The sequence below is a fragment of the Lynx canadensis genome, chromosome D4, assembly GCF_007474595.2.
Source record: "Lynx canadensis isolate LIC74 chromosome D4, mLynCan4.pri.v2, whole genome shotgun sequence".
Classification (NCBI taxonomy): domain Eukaryota; kingdom Metazoa; phylum Chordata; class Mammalia; order Carnivora; family Felidae; genus Lynx; species Lynx canadensis.
The window spans coordinates 84,357,592-84,377,618 of record NC_044315.2 but is presented as its reverse complement, the minus strand read 5'-3'; the positions used below and the strand labels follow the sequence as shown (position 1 = coordinate 84,377,618).

Genomic DNA, 20,027 nt, shown 5'->3' with positions numbered 1-20,027 from the left:
GTACCAAATTTTCCGTATAATTTAGGAGGATGATAATAGCTGTACTGTAACCTTTTGTAGAGATACATCATCTAGTAATGGAGCCAAGTATACATTCTCCATTGAGTTTTAATTTTAAAAGTTGATATTAAATCTTAAAAAGACTCATTATATTATGGTAATTGATAGAGTTTAAAACATGTAACTCTTCTTTATGGTTTTAAAAAACCTATTTTTACTTTTAAAGCATATTGATTTTATTATATAAATGATTTAATAATGAAGAGGTTCCTATACTTACCCTAGGTGATGGGGCTTAGTTCATGCAAATTACTTTTCCCTGATATCATCATCATTATAGAAGCCATTGTTTGTATAATTAAATGCAAAGTGCTGTGTAACATTAATGATCTAAAGAATCCCACAATGGCTATGAAAATTCAAAATGGACACTTTACATTCCATTATGCTTTAAGATGGCTGGATTGTACTTGTGTGAGAGCACCTTCTGGTATGTGCCGGAACATCCTGAGGCTGGATGAGAAGAGGATGCAATGGCTTTTCTCTTTTAATTACTGAGATAGAGACCTTTGCCTCTTGCCTCTGCTTCTCAACTTTATGTTTGTTTGAAGGGACGATTTATCCAAAGATCTGCCTGGTCTGATTAATAACTTAGGTAACAATTATGAGGAATGACTGACATCCTCGTAGTAGAACAGTTTGCAGTTCACAGAGTGGTTTTACCATGCTTTATTTTTACTTTATATGCCCTACCATTCTTTTGCGGTAGGTAGTCTCATCTCTGTTTTATGGCTAAGGAAATTGGCTTTCAGAGAGGTTATGGGCTTGCCCAAGGTTGCACAGCTCAAGGTCCAGACCAGTTCTATAGACCCTGCAAAGACTTACATAACAAATATAACCCATGATAATAAAAACTGACAGTATCAGGAGCTGCTTTCTGAATTTAAGACTTTGAGAAAGAAGATGGTTGTTATTCCTGATACAGTTTATGGGTAGGCTTTCGTTTTCTCCTCTTCATCCTTCCCCCTCCCCATTTTGTAAAATTTCTTACCTGTGTTTGAACAAGTTGATATCTTGAAACAAAATTATCCAAGGCTGTTACCCAAATTTCATTTGATAACAGTTAGATTGATTAAACCATTAGCTGTAGGCATTTTGTTTTTTTCAAAAGTGGAAGAAGACTGTCAGAGCCTCAAAATATGGAGGATTTATTTTTAATAGAGGAAAACTTTCCTGAGAGCAACAACCCCCTTCCCTGTTTTTGGGTCCAAGACTATAGATTTACATTTACTATAGATGCTGTAGAAAGAAAATTTATGAAAATATCTAATCTAAGAAAACCTGATGGAAGTACTATTTTCTGTGCTATGTTATACTCTTTGAAAGGATTATAGTTGTAGTCTGGCTCATTCTACCGCACTTAGTAACAAAACTTACTTTGTTTGAGGCTCTCAGTTATGTGAAGGATGTCTGTGGACGTGGAGGTGGATTAGTTACAACTTCCTGAGGGCTAGAAGTAAGATCAGTGCCTGGAATCTGCAGAGTGCATCTCAACAGAAGGAAACAGTTTCAGCCACCAAAACTCTTTGCCTAACAAAGGAAAGGGTCTGTCTCTGAAGGTGTGGCAGGGACCTCATCAGTGAAGGTGTTCTGAAGAGGTTGTAGGACAGCCATTTGGTGAAAATGGCTTAGAGGAAATTCCTTGCCACTTTAAAAGTCTATGAGTAACAATAAAGTTGGTTTGTTGTTGTTGTTTTTAAGTCTGTGAATGTAAAAGCGGGGGGGGGGGGGGGAAGGAAACCTAATAAAATAAACAGCCAACATTTCTTGAGCATTTAGTATGGACTAGGCACAGTGATAAGTGCTTTTTATATGCACGGTATCATTGAATCCTTTCAACAACTCCTGGAGGAGCTTTCTCCTGCTGTGTGGAAATAGTGATTCAGAGAGGTTAAATAAAATTGTCCAAGGACACACAGTAGATGGCATTGCTGAGAATTGAACCCAGGTCTTTCTGACTCCACAACTTAATGCTTTTAACCACCACACTGCACTGCTTTACTAGCTTCTATTGATATAATAAGGATCCACATCAGAACTTGACCTTGTTAAAGAAAGAGTGACAGTTGACGTTCTTAATAATAAAAGCTTAATGGAACCAAGGTTGGTGATTCAGAGGAAATTAATGAGATTTTGTCAATTTTATTTTAAACTTAACTTGTCAGAAAATACAGTGTCCAGTGACAAACTGTAGAAATGTTTTTGACAAATTAACTTGACTACAGGTGCCAGATCAGGGAAATGTTAATTTAATAGCCTTTAAATGTTCCAGATTTATTGAGGGTTAAGATAGCACTACAAAGCCAAGCCCCTAGCTCTGAATGGATTTGTCGTAGAATTTTATACAAAATCTATTCATAAGTTCATTGCTACCGTTTTGAATGTGAAAAAGTGAGTTCTTTCTCTGAGCCCATAAAGCCAGCATTTATTGAGAGCAAAATGCTACTGCCTGGTGTTTGGGATTGTTGTTTTTTTTCCTCCCCTTATAGACCTTCTTTATTTCTCATAGTCAATTAAACCTGGCTTGAACCAGATTTTAGGCCAGATTTTGTTCAAAATCATTACTCTGAACAAATAAAGTCCCTTAGTCATCATCAGAATAATGATTTCAGGCCTGTGTGTACCACGTATGGATACCATGTTTTTAAAGACTGGGCCATAAATTTGTAGAATATAGCATCCTCTGGTCTTTGCTGAGGAAGTTGGGGAGGAAGATACCAGTGAAATGGGACTGTAGCCATTCCTTAATTAAGAGAGTGTTACCTTTGGAAGGCTACAAATAAGCCTCTTATCAATTTGCATCATTACATTGTCTGCATACACTGATATATTTATTTCTGCGTTAAAACTACATATAACGATCTGCTTCTGCAGTTGTGGCTAATGGAGTAACGTTGCCTGCTTTTTGTCTCTTTAATTGCAGAAGCCAAGCTGTCTATCCTTTCTCTGTTTCTTTCTCTTGATAGAGAAATTGAACACTTAGCAACAGTTTTGACATCTGATATTCAATTTATTATTGACAAACCTTGATGTGAAGTAGTGCTGCTAACTGAACCTTCTGTCCTTAAGCCTTAATTCAGCTTGACTCACTTTATGTGGATATTTCTTAATTCAAGATTGTTTTGAGCTGAATACCATCTATTCTTCCTTCTTTCCCTATTTTGGAAACTATCGCCTGTATAATTTTATGATAGGCAGCAAATAGTTTGCTATTTCAGTTAATAGGATCAGATAAGAAAAACCTGGTTAGAGATGTAATGTTTTAATTCGTCATCACGTTCAAATTCTATGTATTTCGATTCTGTACCTATTCACATTCTATACACTAAAGTTATTTTAAGTTTTTAAGCTTTCGCTTATTAATTGGATGATATGTGAGTCATATTGCTATTTCATGACTGTCATAAAGATGGTTTTCAGAGAGTGAGCATTATGTATCACACACACAAAACATTCATACTCCTTGACCTAGTAATCTACTCCTAGGAATATGTGCACAAACATTTATATAAGAGAATGTTTATGGGAGTATTATTTATAGTAGTGAAATGTTAGAAACAATGTCCATATTTAACAATGGGGGAGGGGCGCCTGGGTGGCGCAGTCGGTTAAGCGTCCGACTTCAGCTCAGGTCACGATCTCGCAGTCCGTGAGTTCGAGCCCCGCGTCGGGCTCTGGGCTGATGGCTCAGAGCCTGGAGCCTGCTTCCGATTCTGTGTCTCCCTCTCTCTCTGCCCCTCCCCCATTCATGCTCTGTCTCTCTCTGTCTCAAAAATAAATAAACGTTAAAAAAAAAAATTAAAAAAAAAAAAAAACAATGGGGGAAATCGGTTGATAGTACCTCTGTGTGCTATAATATGCAGGTATTTAAAATCATGTGTTAAAAGAATATTCATTGTTCATCCCATTAATAGGTATAAGTAGCTACTATATGTCAGGTCTGATACTAGGTGTGGAGGATATTTCAGAGAAGAGAATTCCTGAAGAACAGGGCCTGGGAAGTAGAAGAGGTGTAGCCAGTTTATCCGGGACAGGAGAGAAGTCGTAGGTCTGGTGGGTCCATTTTGAAAAATAGCCTAAGGAGCCCTTCAGTAAGCTGATGCCATACCCGTACTACATTCTCGGCCCTAGGAGACTGTAAAATGAGTGAGGCACAGTTTTTCCCTTTGCATAACTCATACTTACATGAGAAGGTGGGAGGGAGGTGGTGGAGGTAGGTAGAGAAAAGAGTGAAACCTTAAGGCAAGGTAAACTTCTAGGGAGCAGAGAAGAGGGAATTTGGACTTCTACCTTCTGGGAAGAGGAGACATTAGAAATTGAAGGATGGAAGAAGGGGTACATTTCTTGGTCAGTTACTGTGTGCCAGGCATTTTATACATACCTTATTTGCTCTTCCAAGTAAGGAACTGGAGGTTGTGAAAGGTGCTGAACTCCTAAGGTCTTGGGACTAAGGAAGTGGCAGAGCTAGGCTTCAGACCTGGATCTGTCTCACCCCAAGTCTTTGTGCTCTTAACTACTGTTCAGTAGGCTTTAGCAGTGGTACACTGGGTCCAGAATGTGACCGGTATTAAATACCATGCTAAGGAGCCAGCATGCTGACACCAAGGAGAGCCATCATATGTATGCTTCTGAGTTGGTGACTGGCCAGGTCAGTGATTTGAGTCAAATCCCACTGAGTCTGGAGAGAGAAGAGATTTTGGAGACAGGGAGATGGTTGGGAGACTGCTGCATACAGTGGTCTTACTGGGTCATGATGAAGTTTTAACTAGGGCCATGCCGGTGAGGATAGGGGGGAGAAGGGTTTGAGAGGCATTTCAGGGGCATTTGGATGCTGATGAGACAGAAAGAGGAGTTCAGGTTTCTAGCCTGAGTGACAAGGGTGGGTGGTGAAAGCCTTAACTGAGACGGAATGAGAGACAAGGTGATGAAGAAAATGGGTCTTGGACGTACCGAGCTTGAGATTGTGACTGCATTTGCAGAGGCATCAAGTCATAACAGAGGCTGTGGGACATGAACTCTGGAGACTGGTTGGTCTTCATGAATCACATTTGTGTTGAAGAATCGTTTTGCTACAGGAAGTACTTTTCTTTTGTTCTGAAAAATGAATTGGGGGCATTCCTTGATTTAGAGGCTTCTCTGGAGAGTGTTGTTCAGCTCCAAATTTGTCAGCTCATTGTAGGTTTATTACTTTTTATTCTTTTTTTTTTTTTTTTTTAATAAAAATTACTTAGCCTGCCATAGGAAGGTGTCTGGGTTATATTTTCAGCTTATTTTTCCCAACAGCCTGTCACAGACCTGGCACATAGTATGTTCTTAATAAATTTTGCCAGATGACTTGACATAGGCTACATTTTCAAAATTGGTCCTCTCTCTCGTACCTAAAAGTCTTAAGCCCTGTATGGTGGTTTTTTTCTATATCCTTTTTTGTTTGTAATTGTAACATTTGCTATTTTGTTTCTGGATTATAAAAATAGTATGTGCTCATCGTAGAAAATGTGGAAAAATATAAAGCTGAAAATTAAAATCACTCATAATCCCATGTCCTGGAGAATTCCTGTTCACTTTTTTGTATATTGGTATAGTAGATATTTAAATACAATAAGTGTCTTTTCCTTGGGTTAATGGTTCTGTTGGATGGAAGGGTACTTTTTTTTTCCCTTGGGTGTCTCAATCAGTTGAGGGTCCAATTCTTTTTTTGTGTGTCTTTCTTTTAATTTTTTTTTTTAATTTACGTCCAAATTAGTTAGCATATAGTGCAACAATGATTTCAGGAGTAGATTCCTTAATGCCCCTTACCCATGTAGCCTATTGCCCCTCCCACAACCCCTCCAGTTCTCCATATTTAAGAGTCTCTTATGTTTTGCCCCCCTCCCTGTTTTTATATTATTTTTGTTTCCCTTCCCTTATGTTCATCTGTTTCGCCTCTTAAAGTCCTCATATGGGTGGAGTCATATGATACTTGTCTTTCTCTGACCAATTTCGCTTAGCATAATACCCTCCAGTCCCATCCACGTAGTTGCAAATGGCAAGATTTCATTCTTTTTGATTGCTGAGTAATACTCCATTGTATATATGTACCACATCTTCTTTATCCATTCATCTATCGATGGACATTTGGGCTCTTTCCATCCTTTGGCTATTGTTGAGAGTACTGCTATAAACATGGGGGTGCATGCGTCCCTTCGAAACAGCACACCTGTATCCCGTGGAGAAATGCCTAGTAGTGCAATTGCTGGGTCGTAGGGTAGTTCTATTTTTAATTTTTTGAGGAACCTCCATACTGTTTTCCAGAGTGGCTGCACCAGCTTGCATTCCCCCCCACCTTTTTTTTTTTTAATCTAAGAGGCCTTTGCCAACCCCTTTTAGTCTGGGTTGCTTCTGAGCTCCCACAACAGCCTGTACTTCTCTTCCTTAAAGCTTTTATCACCTAGTATACAATGTAGACCCTTCAGCAGACTGTGAGTTTGATGAGGGTCTATCTGCATTGAGTCTCTCTTGATTTTGTCTTCAGAGCCCAGCATGGTGTCTATGGGTGTTGGTTGCATGCATGAGTGACTGAGAGGATGGTGCTAGCCCAGTTTTCCTTATCTCTGTGTTGACCCCTTCTTTGTGCTCTAATTATGCCTCCCTTTTTCCAGTTCTGTATTGTGGAACACGTTAAATTGCCTTGCAGTGAAACTGTATGATATGATCTTTGTTTATTGCTAGTTGCTGTTTAATAGTTAGATGTTAGGTCTATGGAATATTGCTTGCCTTGATGTGTGATGAATACTCTTAATCCTTTGGTCACCTTATTTTTTTTATAAGTTAATTACTTTCTATTATGTTGATGGATTGTTTTATGTTTTAGATGATTCCCTCTAAATATTGCAACACGGGAACTATTAGGTAGAGCTAACTGCCACCACCTTGAGTTTTTTCAGAAGAGGCTCCTTATTAAAAAATACATATTTTCAGGGTTTGTGCAAGGCACTTTTTGCCGTCATCAGTGCTCAAGATGGAATTAGAAGATTAAAAAGATAAAGTGCTTCATTCATTTAATAAGTATCTACCATATTTATTCTCACAGTTTCCCCACACTCGCTATTTCACCGTGAAATAAAGACGATAAAGGGATTCATAGGAGCACCATGTCACTCTCTGCCCTGCAGTCGACCGACAGCAGCCACGGTCTCTGGAGCCTCAGTCCCCTAACACTTCTCCTTGGGCCGCTCCTCAGATTCACTGCTTTTGTAGGAGACATCTTCAGGCCGCACTTCCCGTGTGTTTGTGAGAAGGGTGGGGCAGGCAGACTTATGGGGGTGCGATTCTTGGGGGAGTAGGGAGTGATTAAATTGAGAACTTTAGAGAAAGAAGTCATTGGTGTTTAAAGTGGGGGCTTTGGAATCAGACAGGAGTGTGAGTTCTGCTCATCCACCTTGGTTGTGGGAGCTTGAGCAGATGACTTCTGAGCCTTAGTTTTCTCGTCTGTCATATTAGGGTAATGATAGAATTCTACCTCTTAGACAGAATTAATTGAGATGATTTAGGCAAACATTTACCAGAGCTTATTTAACAGTTAGCTCTAAATAAATGCTGGCTCTTGGAATAATAATAAGTATTATTATTAGGACTCCTTACAGCATCCATCTTTGTCCTCATGTGACTGTGTAATAGGTCTGAGTAATAGAAATGAGTCTGATCTAAAAACTTAGGTCTTTCTGACACATTGCTCTGCATTTCTGAAGCACTTTACAGTTTGTGAAACACATTCACACTTCTCATGCCAGGATTCCTTATGGCGCTTCAGCTCGTTCTTCAGAAGGAGGAGGAAGAATAAACCAGTTTGGGCTGTTGGTTTGAAAAGGAGGTTGAGGAGAGAAATAAGAAGGCAATAAGCCCACTCCAGAAAGATGCCATTGTTTGAATTTTAACCTTTTGACTGCCTGACAAGATCAAAACACTTGCTCTTTAGAGACAACTTAGCTAGTCATTGGAATTATTATTTCCCAGCTGAAAAACACACGTGTGTGTGCGTGCATGCGTGTATGAGTGAGTGAGAGAGAGAGAGAGAGAGTCAGAGAGAAAGAACATTATTGTAAGAGAATTACTTTTTTTAAATTTGCCTTATGACAGAGACAAGACTAAAAAAAAAAAATCACTGGATCTAATGGTAGATTCTAGGTTAGAAGTGAAATTTCTCTAAAAGTTTTTAAAACAGATTTTATGTATTTCCTCACAAAAAGTTCCTATCTTTCTTATTTTTTTCACCCTAGAGTTGTAGTGTTAAAGATGGAAACACTTGATTGCTCAAGTACTTGCATCTCCATCCACTACCAGGAAACAGACCCATAGAGGAGGGGCAAGATGGATGCATGGAGGAAACTAACATTTATTGTGTTACTGCCGTGTTGTCCTGGTAGGCATTTGAATCATCCATGCATTCATTCTGTAGTTCAACAGATTTTTTTGGAGAGGTGTCTGTGCACCTGCATGGTGCTAGCCATTGTGTAGAGAGCAGTAAACAAAGCAGATGTGATTATGACTGCTGTCATGGAAGGAAGGTCAGAGGCTAGTGAGGAAGGCATACGCTGAAGGTGTCCATAAGCAAATGTATAATATCAAATTGTTAAGTGCTGTGAAGGAAATGAACAGGATATGTGTGAAAGAAGAACTGTGAAAGGGACTTCTAATAACAATAATAATAATCCTTAAAGGAGTCCTCTGATAGGTATGTCCTATCCTTATCATCATTTTTAACATAGGAGGAAATGGAAGAACAGAGAGATTAAGTAACCTGCCCAAAGCCACACTTTGAGGAATCATTGATCATGAGAAAGAGCCTTCTAGATATAGTGAATATAGTGAATAGCACTTCTGTGGCCTTGAAAGTGGGAGAAACAGGTACACACGCGCACGAAGCACATCTTGAAGGCCAGTGTAGCTGAACTGTGATAATCAGGCAGGAGAACAACAGTAGATGATGCTGGAGAGGTAGGCAGGGGTCAGAACATGCAGTGCTTTGTTAGATACTACAGGAAATTTGGATTATTTCCGAAGTATCATGGGAACCACTCATTGAAGGAATTTAAGCAGAAGTGTGATATCACATTTGAGTTTGAAAAAAAAACCCCAAAACTCTAGCTTGTATGTCAAGAACAAATCGAAGTAGGCAAGAGTGCATGAGGTCAGGAATCCATTAGAACAGTCCAGGGGAAACCTAATGGTATTTTGGTGGCAGTGGAGATGGAGAATTTTTTGAAATACATATTTTTCAATTTTTAAAATTGAATTAAAACTCATTACATAGAATTTACTATTTTAATGATTTTAAAGTATAATTTTGTGGTTTTCGGTATATTTGCAATGTTATACAGCTATCACCACTAATTCCAGAACATTTCCATCACCTCAAAAAGAAATTTCATACTTGTCAGTTTCCCATATCCCCCACCCCCACCCAATGTCCTGGCAACCACTAATCTTTTTATTTATGTAGATTTGTCTGTTCTGGACATTCCATATAAGTGAGTTCATACAATAGATGACCTTTTTATGCGCTTCTTTCTCTTAGAAAAATGTTTTCAAGCTTCATCCGTGTAGTAGCATGTGCCAATACTTCATTCCATTTTATGGCTGAGTAATATTTCATTGTATACATTTCGTTTGTGCATTCATCAGTTGGTGGACATTTGCATTGTTTCCATTTTTTTTCAAGATTATTTGTTTATTTTGAGAGAGAGAGAGAGAGAGAGCACAAGCAGAGCAGGGGCAGAGAGGAGAAAAAGAATCCCAAACAGGCTCTTTACCATCAGAGTAGAGCCCAATGTGGGGCTCGAACCCATGAACCACGAGACCATGACCTGAGCCGAGATCAAGAGTGAGGCGCTTAACTGACTGAGCCACCCAGGCGCCCCTCCATCTTTTTTAATGTTTATTTATTTTGAGAGAGAGAGCAGAGGAGGGGCAGAGAGAGAGGGAGAAAGAGAATCTGAAGCAGGCTCCATGTTATCAGCACAGTGCCTGATCTGGGGCTCAATCTCATGAACTATGACATTGTGACCTGAGCTGAAATCAAGAGTTGGACGCTTGGGGCGCCTGGGTGGCTCAGTCAGTTAAGCGTCCGACTTTAGCTCAGGTAATGATCTCGCGGTTCGTGAGCTCAAGCCCCGCATCCGTCTCTGTGCTGACAGCTCAGAGCCTGGAGCCTGCTTCGGATTCTGTGTCTCCCTCTCTCTCTGCTCCTCCCCCACTCATGCTCTGTCTCTCTGTCTCTCTCTCTCCTTCAAAAATAAATTTTAAAAAACCATTAAAAAAATTAAAAATAAAAATAAAAAAAAAAAGAGTTGGACGCTTAACCGACTAAGCCGCCTAGACACCCGTTTCCATCCTTTGGCTGTTATCAGTAGTGCTGCTATGTACATTTATGTATGTTTTTATGTGAACATGTTTTCAGTTCTCTTTAAGTACACTTAGGAATGGAATTGCTGAGTCATATGGTAACTTTACGTTTAAGTTTTGAGAAACTGACAAACTATTTTTCCACAATGGCTGCATCATTTTACAGCTCCACCAACAATATATGAGGGTTCCAACTTGTTCATATCCTTGCTAGCTTTTCTAATTCCTGCTATGAAAAAAATATATATAGAACCATCCTAATGTGAAGTGGTATCTCATTGTGATTTTGATTTGCATTTCCATAATGAATAATGAAGTTGAACAGTTTTTCATGTGCTTATTGACCATTTTCATATTTTCTTTGGAAAAATGTCTATTTAAATTCTTTGCCATTTTAAAGATCGGATGGCTTGTCTTTTTATTGCTTAGTTGTAAGAATTATTTATATATTCTGGGTCCTAAATTTTTGTCAGATATATGATTTGCAAATATTTTCTCCCATTCTGTGGGTTGTCTTTTCACTTTCTTAATAATGTCCTTTGAGGCATGCAAGTTTTTAATTTTTATAAAGTCCTGTTTATTTCATTTGTTGCTTTTGGTGTCATATTAAAGAAATCATTACCTAATCCAAGGACATGAAGAATTTACACCTATGTTTCCTTCTAAAAATTTTGTAGTTTTAGCCTTAAATTTAAAGCTTTGATCCATTTTGAGTTAATATTTGTAGATGGTGTGAGGTAGAGGTCTAAATTCTTTTTTAAAAATATTTTTGTTTTTTATTTTAGAGCACGAGCAGGAGAGAGGGGCAGAGGGAGAGGGAGAAAGAATCTTAAGCAGGCTCCAGGCACAGCGCAGAGCCCGACATGGGACTCAGTCCCATGACCCTGGGATCATGACCTGAACCAAAATCAAGAGTCAGATGCTCAACCAACTGAGCCACCCAGGCGCCCCTAAATTCATTCTTTTGTATGTGGCTGTCCAGTTACTCCCTTTGCTGAAGACTTTTTTCTTTTTTGAAATATATTTTGCAGTAGTCACTAGAACATATAAGGGAGTAGAAGGCAGGAGGAAGAAAGAAGAATCAAGATTACTGATATAAGGAGCTGTGTTAGTGGTGGTAGCATTTACTGAAATGAGGGAGAGTGTTGTTGTTTGGAGTAGGATGGAGTGAGGGATAGTGAGAAGTTCAGATTTGAACTTAAGTTTAACTTGTCTGTGATACTTTTCTGCCTATGGTATAGACAGTCTGATGTATGAATTTGGTTCCGGGGAGAAGTTTGAGGTGGAGATAAGGTGTGAGTGTCAAGAGGATATAGATTGTTTTATAGCTCTGGGACTGTGAGAACACTTAAGGAAGAAATATACAGAAAGACAGACACGAGAAAGCCCAAACTAGAGGCCAGAGAATGCTAACAAATAGAGACTCTAGAGGTGAAGGAATCTGCAAAGGAGACTGAAAATCAGAGACCAGAGAGGACTGAAAAAAACCAAGAGTGTAGGTCATGGAAGCAAAGAAAGGGAGAGGCTGATCGTGTAGGAGAAGGTGAAAAAGTAAGTGAAGGATAAAGTCCTTGTGAAAGTGAGAGCCAAAGGGACACAGAGCATAAGTAGAGAGATTGCCCTTTAATGAGATGAGTGACACTCCAGTGTAGGGAGTACGTGTTGTTAAATCCAGGTAAGTTTGTCAATTTATTGAGGGGACGATAAGAGTTCCTTTCTGAAAGCTCTTATTTTCTTAATGAAGAATAACATTTGTCTCTGTTGGCAGTACATGAGCGAAGCATAGGAGCCGCGGTCAAGGCAGGCTCATGAGAAGTAGGAAGGGGGAAGGAAAAGTATGCAGTGGTGGTCTTGGCATGAGGTGCAGGTTGGATCAGGAGATGTCATAGGCTTGTTGTACAATGTTGAATGTCTGTTTGAGGTTTATCATAATGAGCTTAAGGTCAAATCAGTCTGTGCAGTTACATGATTTTTCTCCAGCAGTGTTTAGCTGGGGAATGCAGAGAGTTAGGTTCGCCAAGGTTGGCATTCTGCCAGTTGAATCCCATGGAGAAAGAGAGTGTTAAAACTGCATTTACAAAGGAATGCTTACAATGGTTGATCAAGTAATCTGCAGGGTGGAGTGGGGAAATAAGGGTGACATCATTTATAGTGGTGGATCAGTAGATTGTAGGTTGAAGAATTTGGGGACTAAAGTGAGATGAAAGTATATTAAAGTATATTCAGTGAATAGACCTTCTAATTTGAGATTTTGGAGTTGGTACAGATCTTTGGTGTACCCACGGCCATAAGTGATTGAAGGTGGAGTGGATGAAAAGGCATGGGATGACATAGTCTAGGGATTAAGACACTTGGATATTACATGGATTGTTCCTTTAGATGGAATTGCCAAGAATAATGATAGGTGTTGGGGTGGGACACAGACTCTTTGGCGAGGGAGGAGCATTTCTGGATGGTCAAGGGAGGAGCATTTCTGGATGGTTGGTGGATAATAGAAACAAAAAAGGGTGGAGAGAGGATAGTGTAGTCGGGAGGTCTTGGGTCTCCAAGGAATAGGGATTTTTGCCAGAAAGGAGAAATAATAATTAGGGAGTAGCAGGAATAAGAATATGTACTCAGCCTCCTGGCCTTGAGGATTTGGGGGTTAAAAAAGAAAAATGTCGAACAGTCTTCTGGACAGCAGAGGAAGCAGTGTCCTTAATGACCAGCAGGTTTTAATTAAGACAAAGAAGTGAAGGGAGTATTTTTTTTTAAAGAAGTGGTTTATGGAAGTTTGCTGGTTAGTGTAGGAATTCCACAGGAGAGTGGAAGTTTCAGGAGGGAGAAAGGGTAAGTGTGTTGGAGGGATTGAGGGTATATAGAGTAGCGTGGGTGTACTAGTTAGGACAATAATGGAAGACCAGGGACCCTTGAACCTCAGTGCAGATGACTGAAATAAACAGGAGTACTGCATAAGGGAATTAGGCCCTTCACCCCCACCCATCGAAGGCAAGCCCTTGGTTCCCGTGCTGCGGGCCTAAAGGCTTCTTCACAGAGTATGGCAGCTGCCCATGCCGCTTATCCCAAAGTCTCAAGGAGTGATGTGGCAGTTTTCAGCTGAGGTCAGGGTCTAATGGTGACTTGTCCAGGGTCACAGTGAGTAACTAGCAAAGCACATCTCCTGACAACCAAACATCAGGTCTGCTTACCACTCTTAATTTGTTTATTTTGGTTTTAGTCCTCATTTACCATACTGCAGGCAGAGCTGGGTCTCTTAGACCATTAGAAAATGAAGATTAAAGGGGGGGAAAAACTCCTTAGAACTAGACAGTGTTTCCCCTCTGGAACCATTTCAGGCTCTCAGGCAGGTCTGTGCCAAAAGGATGAGAAATGGCTGTGCTGCACACAGGCCCTGGCGAGCAGTCATTGCGACCCAGTAGGGTCTGTGCGACCGTGACCGTGTGCGTTACTCTCATGCATGTGTTCTGTCCACAGGGTCATGTCGGCACAACAGCAACCAAGAAGATCGACGTCTACCTCCCCCTGCACTCGAGCCAGGACAGACTTCTGCCAATGACTGTGGTGACAATGGCCAGCGCCAGGGTGCAGGACCTGATCGGGCTCATCTGCTGGCAGTACACAAGTGAAGGACGGGAGCCGAAGCTCAAGTAATCCTTCCTCTTTTTGGCTGCTCTAGTTTCTGGCTGTCTCCGGGCCACCCATGCTGCATTCTGGGCCCGGTCAGTCTTTCCAGGCATTGGCCTGGGAGCCAGACATCCACACGGATCCAGGTCAGGTTGCTCACCAGATCTTGGGCCTGGGTATCCCAGGCTTATCTCAGAGAATCCGCGTACAGAATAGGCTAATAAGTTTGTGAATCCAGACATGAGACAATATATTTTAGCAGTTTCCAAACCCTTTTATGATGCTTGCTGATAAAAGTTGCATGGGAGGCAGTAGGAGGGAACTAATAATTGTTGAACCCCTACCATGATTTGGGCAGTAATGCTAAACCTCTGCACACCTGATTTCTCATTTAATTCTCCTGGCTCTCTGTGAGGTGAGCAGTGTGATCCTTATTCTGCAGAGGAGGAAACTCTGAATCAGAGAATTGATATTTGCTTAAGTTCACGCCATTGGGACATGGCAGAGTCCAGATTTGACTCCCGTTCTGTTTGATGCTAAGGTTTTTGCATTATTTCCTTTAGGTCTGAAGGACCTTGTTGTTAGTCAGTGGTACAGTTTTTCTCTCAATCACTAAGCTGTATTCATGATTAAACAATTATAGGAAAAATGTAATGCTTCAAAGTAGAATTTCTACGTGCATATCATGTAAAGTGCTTTGCTGCATCGGTTCCCCCGTACTTGAATATCTTATCTGACAGCCATCCTCTTCTGTTTGCTGTGCTCTCTTCAGCAGTAGGACTTACAATACAGCAAAATGTAGTGGATGCCTTCATTTTGGAAATGGATTCTCATGGAGACTTTCTCTTCTCTTAGAATGGTCCAGTCTGTGGTCAGTTGCTTGGTTGCTTTTTCTTCTTGAAATACATTACTTTTGCACTTAGAATTATTTTTTCAAGTTCTCATTGACATTGCCTCCACTTTGCCTGAATACACTGTGAATATAACGTTTATTGCTCCTGTGGCAATAGAAAGCCTTTTCGACCACCTAGGCTCAAAAAAAGGCTTGACCAAGGCTGAGCTATAGTGTTACCCTTTTTTCAGCATGAAGTGTAAACAAAGTAGAGAAAGGAGTCAAAGTGCTGGTGACTTTACACATGTTGTCTGAGTTAATTAAGAGATTGCTTAGTGCAGGCACTGAGACCAAGAGACACAAAGGATTGCCTAGGGTCACACGACTAGTAAGGAACAAGAGTCAGGATTTGATTGTGACATACATGTTACAGACGAGGAAACTAAAACTTAGAGAGGCTAAGTCACTTTCCTAAATCACACAGTAAGTGGTAGAACTGGCATTAAGCCCTAGGGATCCCTGGCTTCAGAGCCCTGGCTCTTCACTATTACATTATACCCACTATGACTGTGTGTGGGTCATATTAAAACATTCATTGAGTTCCTACTTACTGCAGGCACAGTGCTAGATCTTGACATCCAGAAACGAAAAAGGCAGGTCATGCCATTAGAGAGCTTACTATCTAAGGTAGATAAGCAATAGGAATACAGTATAGTAGCATGTAAAATCAGGTTCTGTGAGAATGTCTGATCCCATATTTGAGGATGAGAATGGAGTGCTACCTTGATTATACATCTAAGCTGAAACTTGAAGGAGTAGGGAAAGTGATGCAGAGGGAATGAGAGGAGGGTGTTCTAAAACAGAGGGAAAAGCATGGACTTCTGTTATGATGATCCTTCACATTCAGGCTTTAAATTCTGAATTCTGTTCCAAATACATAGCAATGATAAGTGAAGTATGTTACTGACATACCTGTAGTTGAATAACAAGATAAACATCCTGGTAGGCTAAAAATGGAACCAGGTATGGAAATAGGCAGCATGTGCAGGGAGTTGATTCTTTTAGGGTGGTACTTCCCAAAAAACATGTTGTGATTATTTTCAGGCTTTGGGGTAGCTAGGCAGGGCCTGGGCTGGTTGGAGCCCCAGCTGGCATTTCTGGGTAGGGAAGAGTCTCATCCCTCTACCCATGTACCATACTCATACTGTTATTTTCAAAGTATGCCGTGATGTCAGAAAAGAGTAGGAAACACTGCTTGAGGGTATGGAGACCAGAGGAACTTTGTGCCTGGATAGGGATCAGAGGAAGTCTCACTGCTAGAACCTGGGAGCTGGGATGGGACTGTCCTACTTATGAAAAGAAACTGAACAAAGCTGACTGAGTCTGTGACTTGTTTCAAGTTGTGTTTCTGGAGTGGTAGGGGAATAGAGATAGCAGTGCTACTGGGACCTGGCCATGACATGACTGGGTTTATGATCTCCCTGGTGGTGTTTGCAAGGTATAGGGAACCCTGAGCTGCTGTTATAAGACCTGGTTGTATGGTGGAGGCCTCTGCTTGGACGAGGATGGAAGACGGTGGCAATAACTGTAAAAACAGGGAGGCAAGGAGAAGGAGGGAGAGAGAGAAAGAAACTGTTCCTATTCAAGAGGAGCTAGCAAATTAAAATTCTCAAACAAGTATAACTACTAAGAAAGACAATAATTAGGAGATGAATTCACTCCCAACAGAATATAGTAAAGCAATCTGCAAATTAACTTCAAATAAATATGTTTAAAATCATCAAAGAGATGAAGGAATAACATCCATGGTAAATTCCTAGGAAATGGTGAAACAAAACTAAGCAGATGAGAATTAACCAGTTAGAAGAGAACCAATTAAAGGTACTGGAAATATAAAATGTGGTTATTAAAGTAACAACAAAAGAGTATATGGGATAAACTCTAGACTGGACACAGTTAAGAGGGACTGAGATGAAAGATACTACCAGTGAATTCAACCTAGGACGTGACACTAACACACACAGATAAGGAGACACAGAGAATGGAAGACGAGTAAGTTAAGAGACGTGGAGCAAAGATGGAGAGCCTCCCGCTTGTGAGGCAGAGAATGGAAGGAATCTCAAGAAACAATATCTGAAGAGAGAATGCCAGACTATTTCCTAGAACTGGAGGCAGATACAAACTAGTCTTCATATTAAAAGCACATACAAATGAAATGGATGAAGGTTAGCCTTTACAGCAAATTATGCTGGAGCAATGGGACATCCATACACCAAAAAAAATCAACCTAAACCTCATACACCTTGTAAAAAATTGATTCAAAAATGAATTGAGAATGAAATATAAAACTTTAAACTTTTAGAAGAAAGAACAGAAAACCTTTGGGACCAAGAGCTAAATGAAGAGTTCTTACATATGATACTGAAAGCAGGATCCATAGTAGAAAACAAAATGTTAATTAGACTACATTAGAATTAAGAACTCTCCCTTCACAGGAGCATCTGCGTGGCTCAGTTGGTTAAGTGCCAGGTCATGATCTGGCAGTTCGTGAATTTGAGCCCCACATTCGGCTCTGTGCTGACAGCTCAGAAACTGGAGCCTGCTTTGATTCTGTGCCTCCTTTCTCTGTGTCTGTGCCTCGCCTACTCGCTCTCTGACTCTCCTTGTCAAAAATAAATAAACGTTAAAAACAAACAAAAAAAGAACTTTCCCTTTACAAAAGATCCTTACTTTCTTTTTCCACGCCAGAAGCTGTCAGACAGCCATTCTGCCTTCTCCTTTCCCATGGGCCTAGGGTCTTCAGCTTTACCTGGCCAAGGGAGACAAAGCATGGTGGTGAGGTGGGGAGATGGGCCTGTTGCCAAGAGTCAAAACAGTAGAATTTAGGGCAAAAACACATCAATAGGGATATTTTGGTAAACTACATAATGAAAAAAAGGAATAGCCCCACCAAGATAACATAATGCTTCTGACTGCATATGCACCTAGCAGTATAGTACCAAAATATTTTAAGGGAATTGTAAAGTGGCATTGAGTGATCCATAGTCAAAATGGGAAATTTTGATGCATTCCTACCAAAAACTGATAAAGAGATGAAAAATAAGTGAGGATTAAGGAAGATTCAAACAATTTAATTAGCAATTCCAAACCCCCAAAGTAGAGATGATCTCTTGTACTAGTTTGTAAGCCTCTGAAATTGAATAAATCTTATTAATATTTATATTCCGGAGGTATCCAGCATGTTCACGTTTTTTAATAGTTGCTCTGTAAGTATATTGTGAATTACAAAGTTACACTGATTCTGGAGAAACTATTGATCCTTTGAAATTTTTTGCAATCCTCATGTAACAGTGGATTTCACAATTTTGTTTGGTATAAGACAGTCTATAAAGTAAATCCCTGGGATCTCTTCCTATCAGGCAGTACAGTACAAGGTATTTTCTTCCTGACCTATTTGTACTTAAAGTGTTAGAATAGATCCTTCTTTGATCTTTTCCAGTGGGTTGGCCCTGCAAAGAGCTCTTCATTCACAGGGGGCCAAATTGCTAGATGCATGGTTTTAGTCTCGTTGTTAAGAAAACAGTTTATTTAGAAATACTGCTCTCCTGTTTCTGTGCCTTGAAAACTATCAATAGTAGTAGGCTTTGGCCCCAGGGAAGGAATGGAGAATTTGGCTAGAATTTTTGGCCTCCTTTACTCTTCTACCTGTTAACTCTTGAGCAAGATGGAATGTGGTACTTTAGCTAATTTCCTGCTTTTTTCATACCCTGATTTTAGGAAAAACATTTGTAAGAAATGAACTGAAATCATTTCAGTCTCTAGGTAGTTGAATTTTTATACTTTGTTGTGTAGATTCATGTTTATTGAATTTTCATCAGGAAACGTGGCCTGTAAAATTTCTGCTTAGAAATTTATTTGTTTATTTATTTATGGGGGCTTACTATACAATGAACTTTCATAAATATTTTGTGGATTCTGGAAACATTCTCTGTAGGTTATAGAATTCATTATATTCTTATTAAAATGATATATTTAATTACTATTACATTCTTATATTTTTGACTATTTGGTCTATGGATGCTTAAGAGAAATAATGTTTCCATTTTCTTGTTTGTTTTTGTCAGTTTCCCCTATGATTTCAACAGTTTCCACTTTACATATTGCAGCGCACAAAAATGTTCGTGCATTTCATATCTTTATTGTGAGTTGTACTTTTTTCAATATAAAACAGCCCTCTTTGTTTTATGAATTGTGTGTCCTGCCCTTTTCTTTGCTTTATTTCAGTAATAGGAACTTTTCCACCTCCTGTTCTTCGCGTTTTTCTAATCTGTCTTTGTTCAGCCTATTACCTTTGCCTTTTTGTTTTAGATATGTTGAATAATTTTGTGAGGTTTTTCTTTTTTAAACCTGCCTAAATCACTATCTTTTTTTTTTTTTTTTTAAGATTTTATTTTTAAGTGATCTCCACACCCAACGTGGGACTTGAACTCTCAATTAGCAATAATCGCGCCTCGGATAAACCTCATTGGCTACAATACTGCCACTGTGCAAAGCTGAACTCTCAACCTCAAGTTCAAGAGTCACTGAATGAGCCAGCCAGGCACCCCTAAATCATTGTCTTTTTTATAGGGGAGTTTCTCTTACTAAACATTTTTTTTAATATAAAGTTTATTGTCAGATTGGTTTCCATACAACACCCAGTGCTCATCCCAACAGGTGCCCTCATCAATACCCATAATCCACCCTCCCCTCCCTCCCACCCCCCCATCAACCCTCAGTTTGTTCTCAGTTTTTTAGAGTCTCTTATGGTTTGTCTCCTTCCCTCTCTAACCTTTTTTTTTTTTTCTTTTTTCCCTTCCCTCCCCCATGGTCTTCTGTTAAGTTTCTCAGGATCCACATAGGAGTGAAAACATATGGTATCTGTCTTTCTCTGTATGACTTATTTCACTTAGCATAACACTCTCCAGTTCCATCCACGTTGCTACAAAAGGCCACATTTCATTCTTTCTCATTGCCACGTAGTATTCCATTGTGCATACGAACCACAATTTCTTTATCCATTCATCAGTTGATGGACATTTAGGCTCTTTCCATAATTTTGCTATTGTTGACAGTGCTGCTAAAAACATTG

General features: G+C 39.8%; 1 protein-coding gene and 1 non-coding gene across 9 annotated transcripts in view; one reads left to right on the top strand and one right to left on the bottom strand.

Moving 5' to 3' along the window:
• MAPKAP1 (MAPK associated protein 1) overlaps positions 1-20,027 on the top strand; it is a 245,090-nt gene that overhangs the window by 95,470 nt on the left and 129,593 nt on the right. For all 8 annotated transcript variants that reach the window (XR_003964401.1, XM_030294471.1, XM_030294467.1 and 5 more), the window contains one exon: positions 13,915-14,087. Coding sequence is in view for 7 of the 8 variants with exons in the window: in XM_030294471.1 (XP_030150331.1) it covers positions 13,915-14,087 (173 nt within the window). In the remaining variant the exon portion in view is untranslated. The remainder of the gene's footprint in view (positions 1-13,914; positions 14,088-20,027) is intronic.
• On the bottom strand, positions 19,310-19,451 carry LOC115500224. The gene has a single exon (XR_003964460.1). It is a non-coding gene; the product is annotated as a U4 spliceosomal RNA (small nuclear RNA).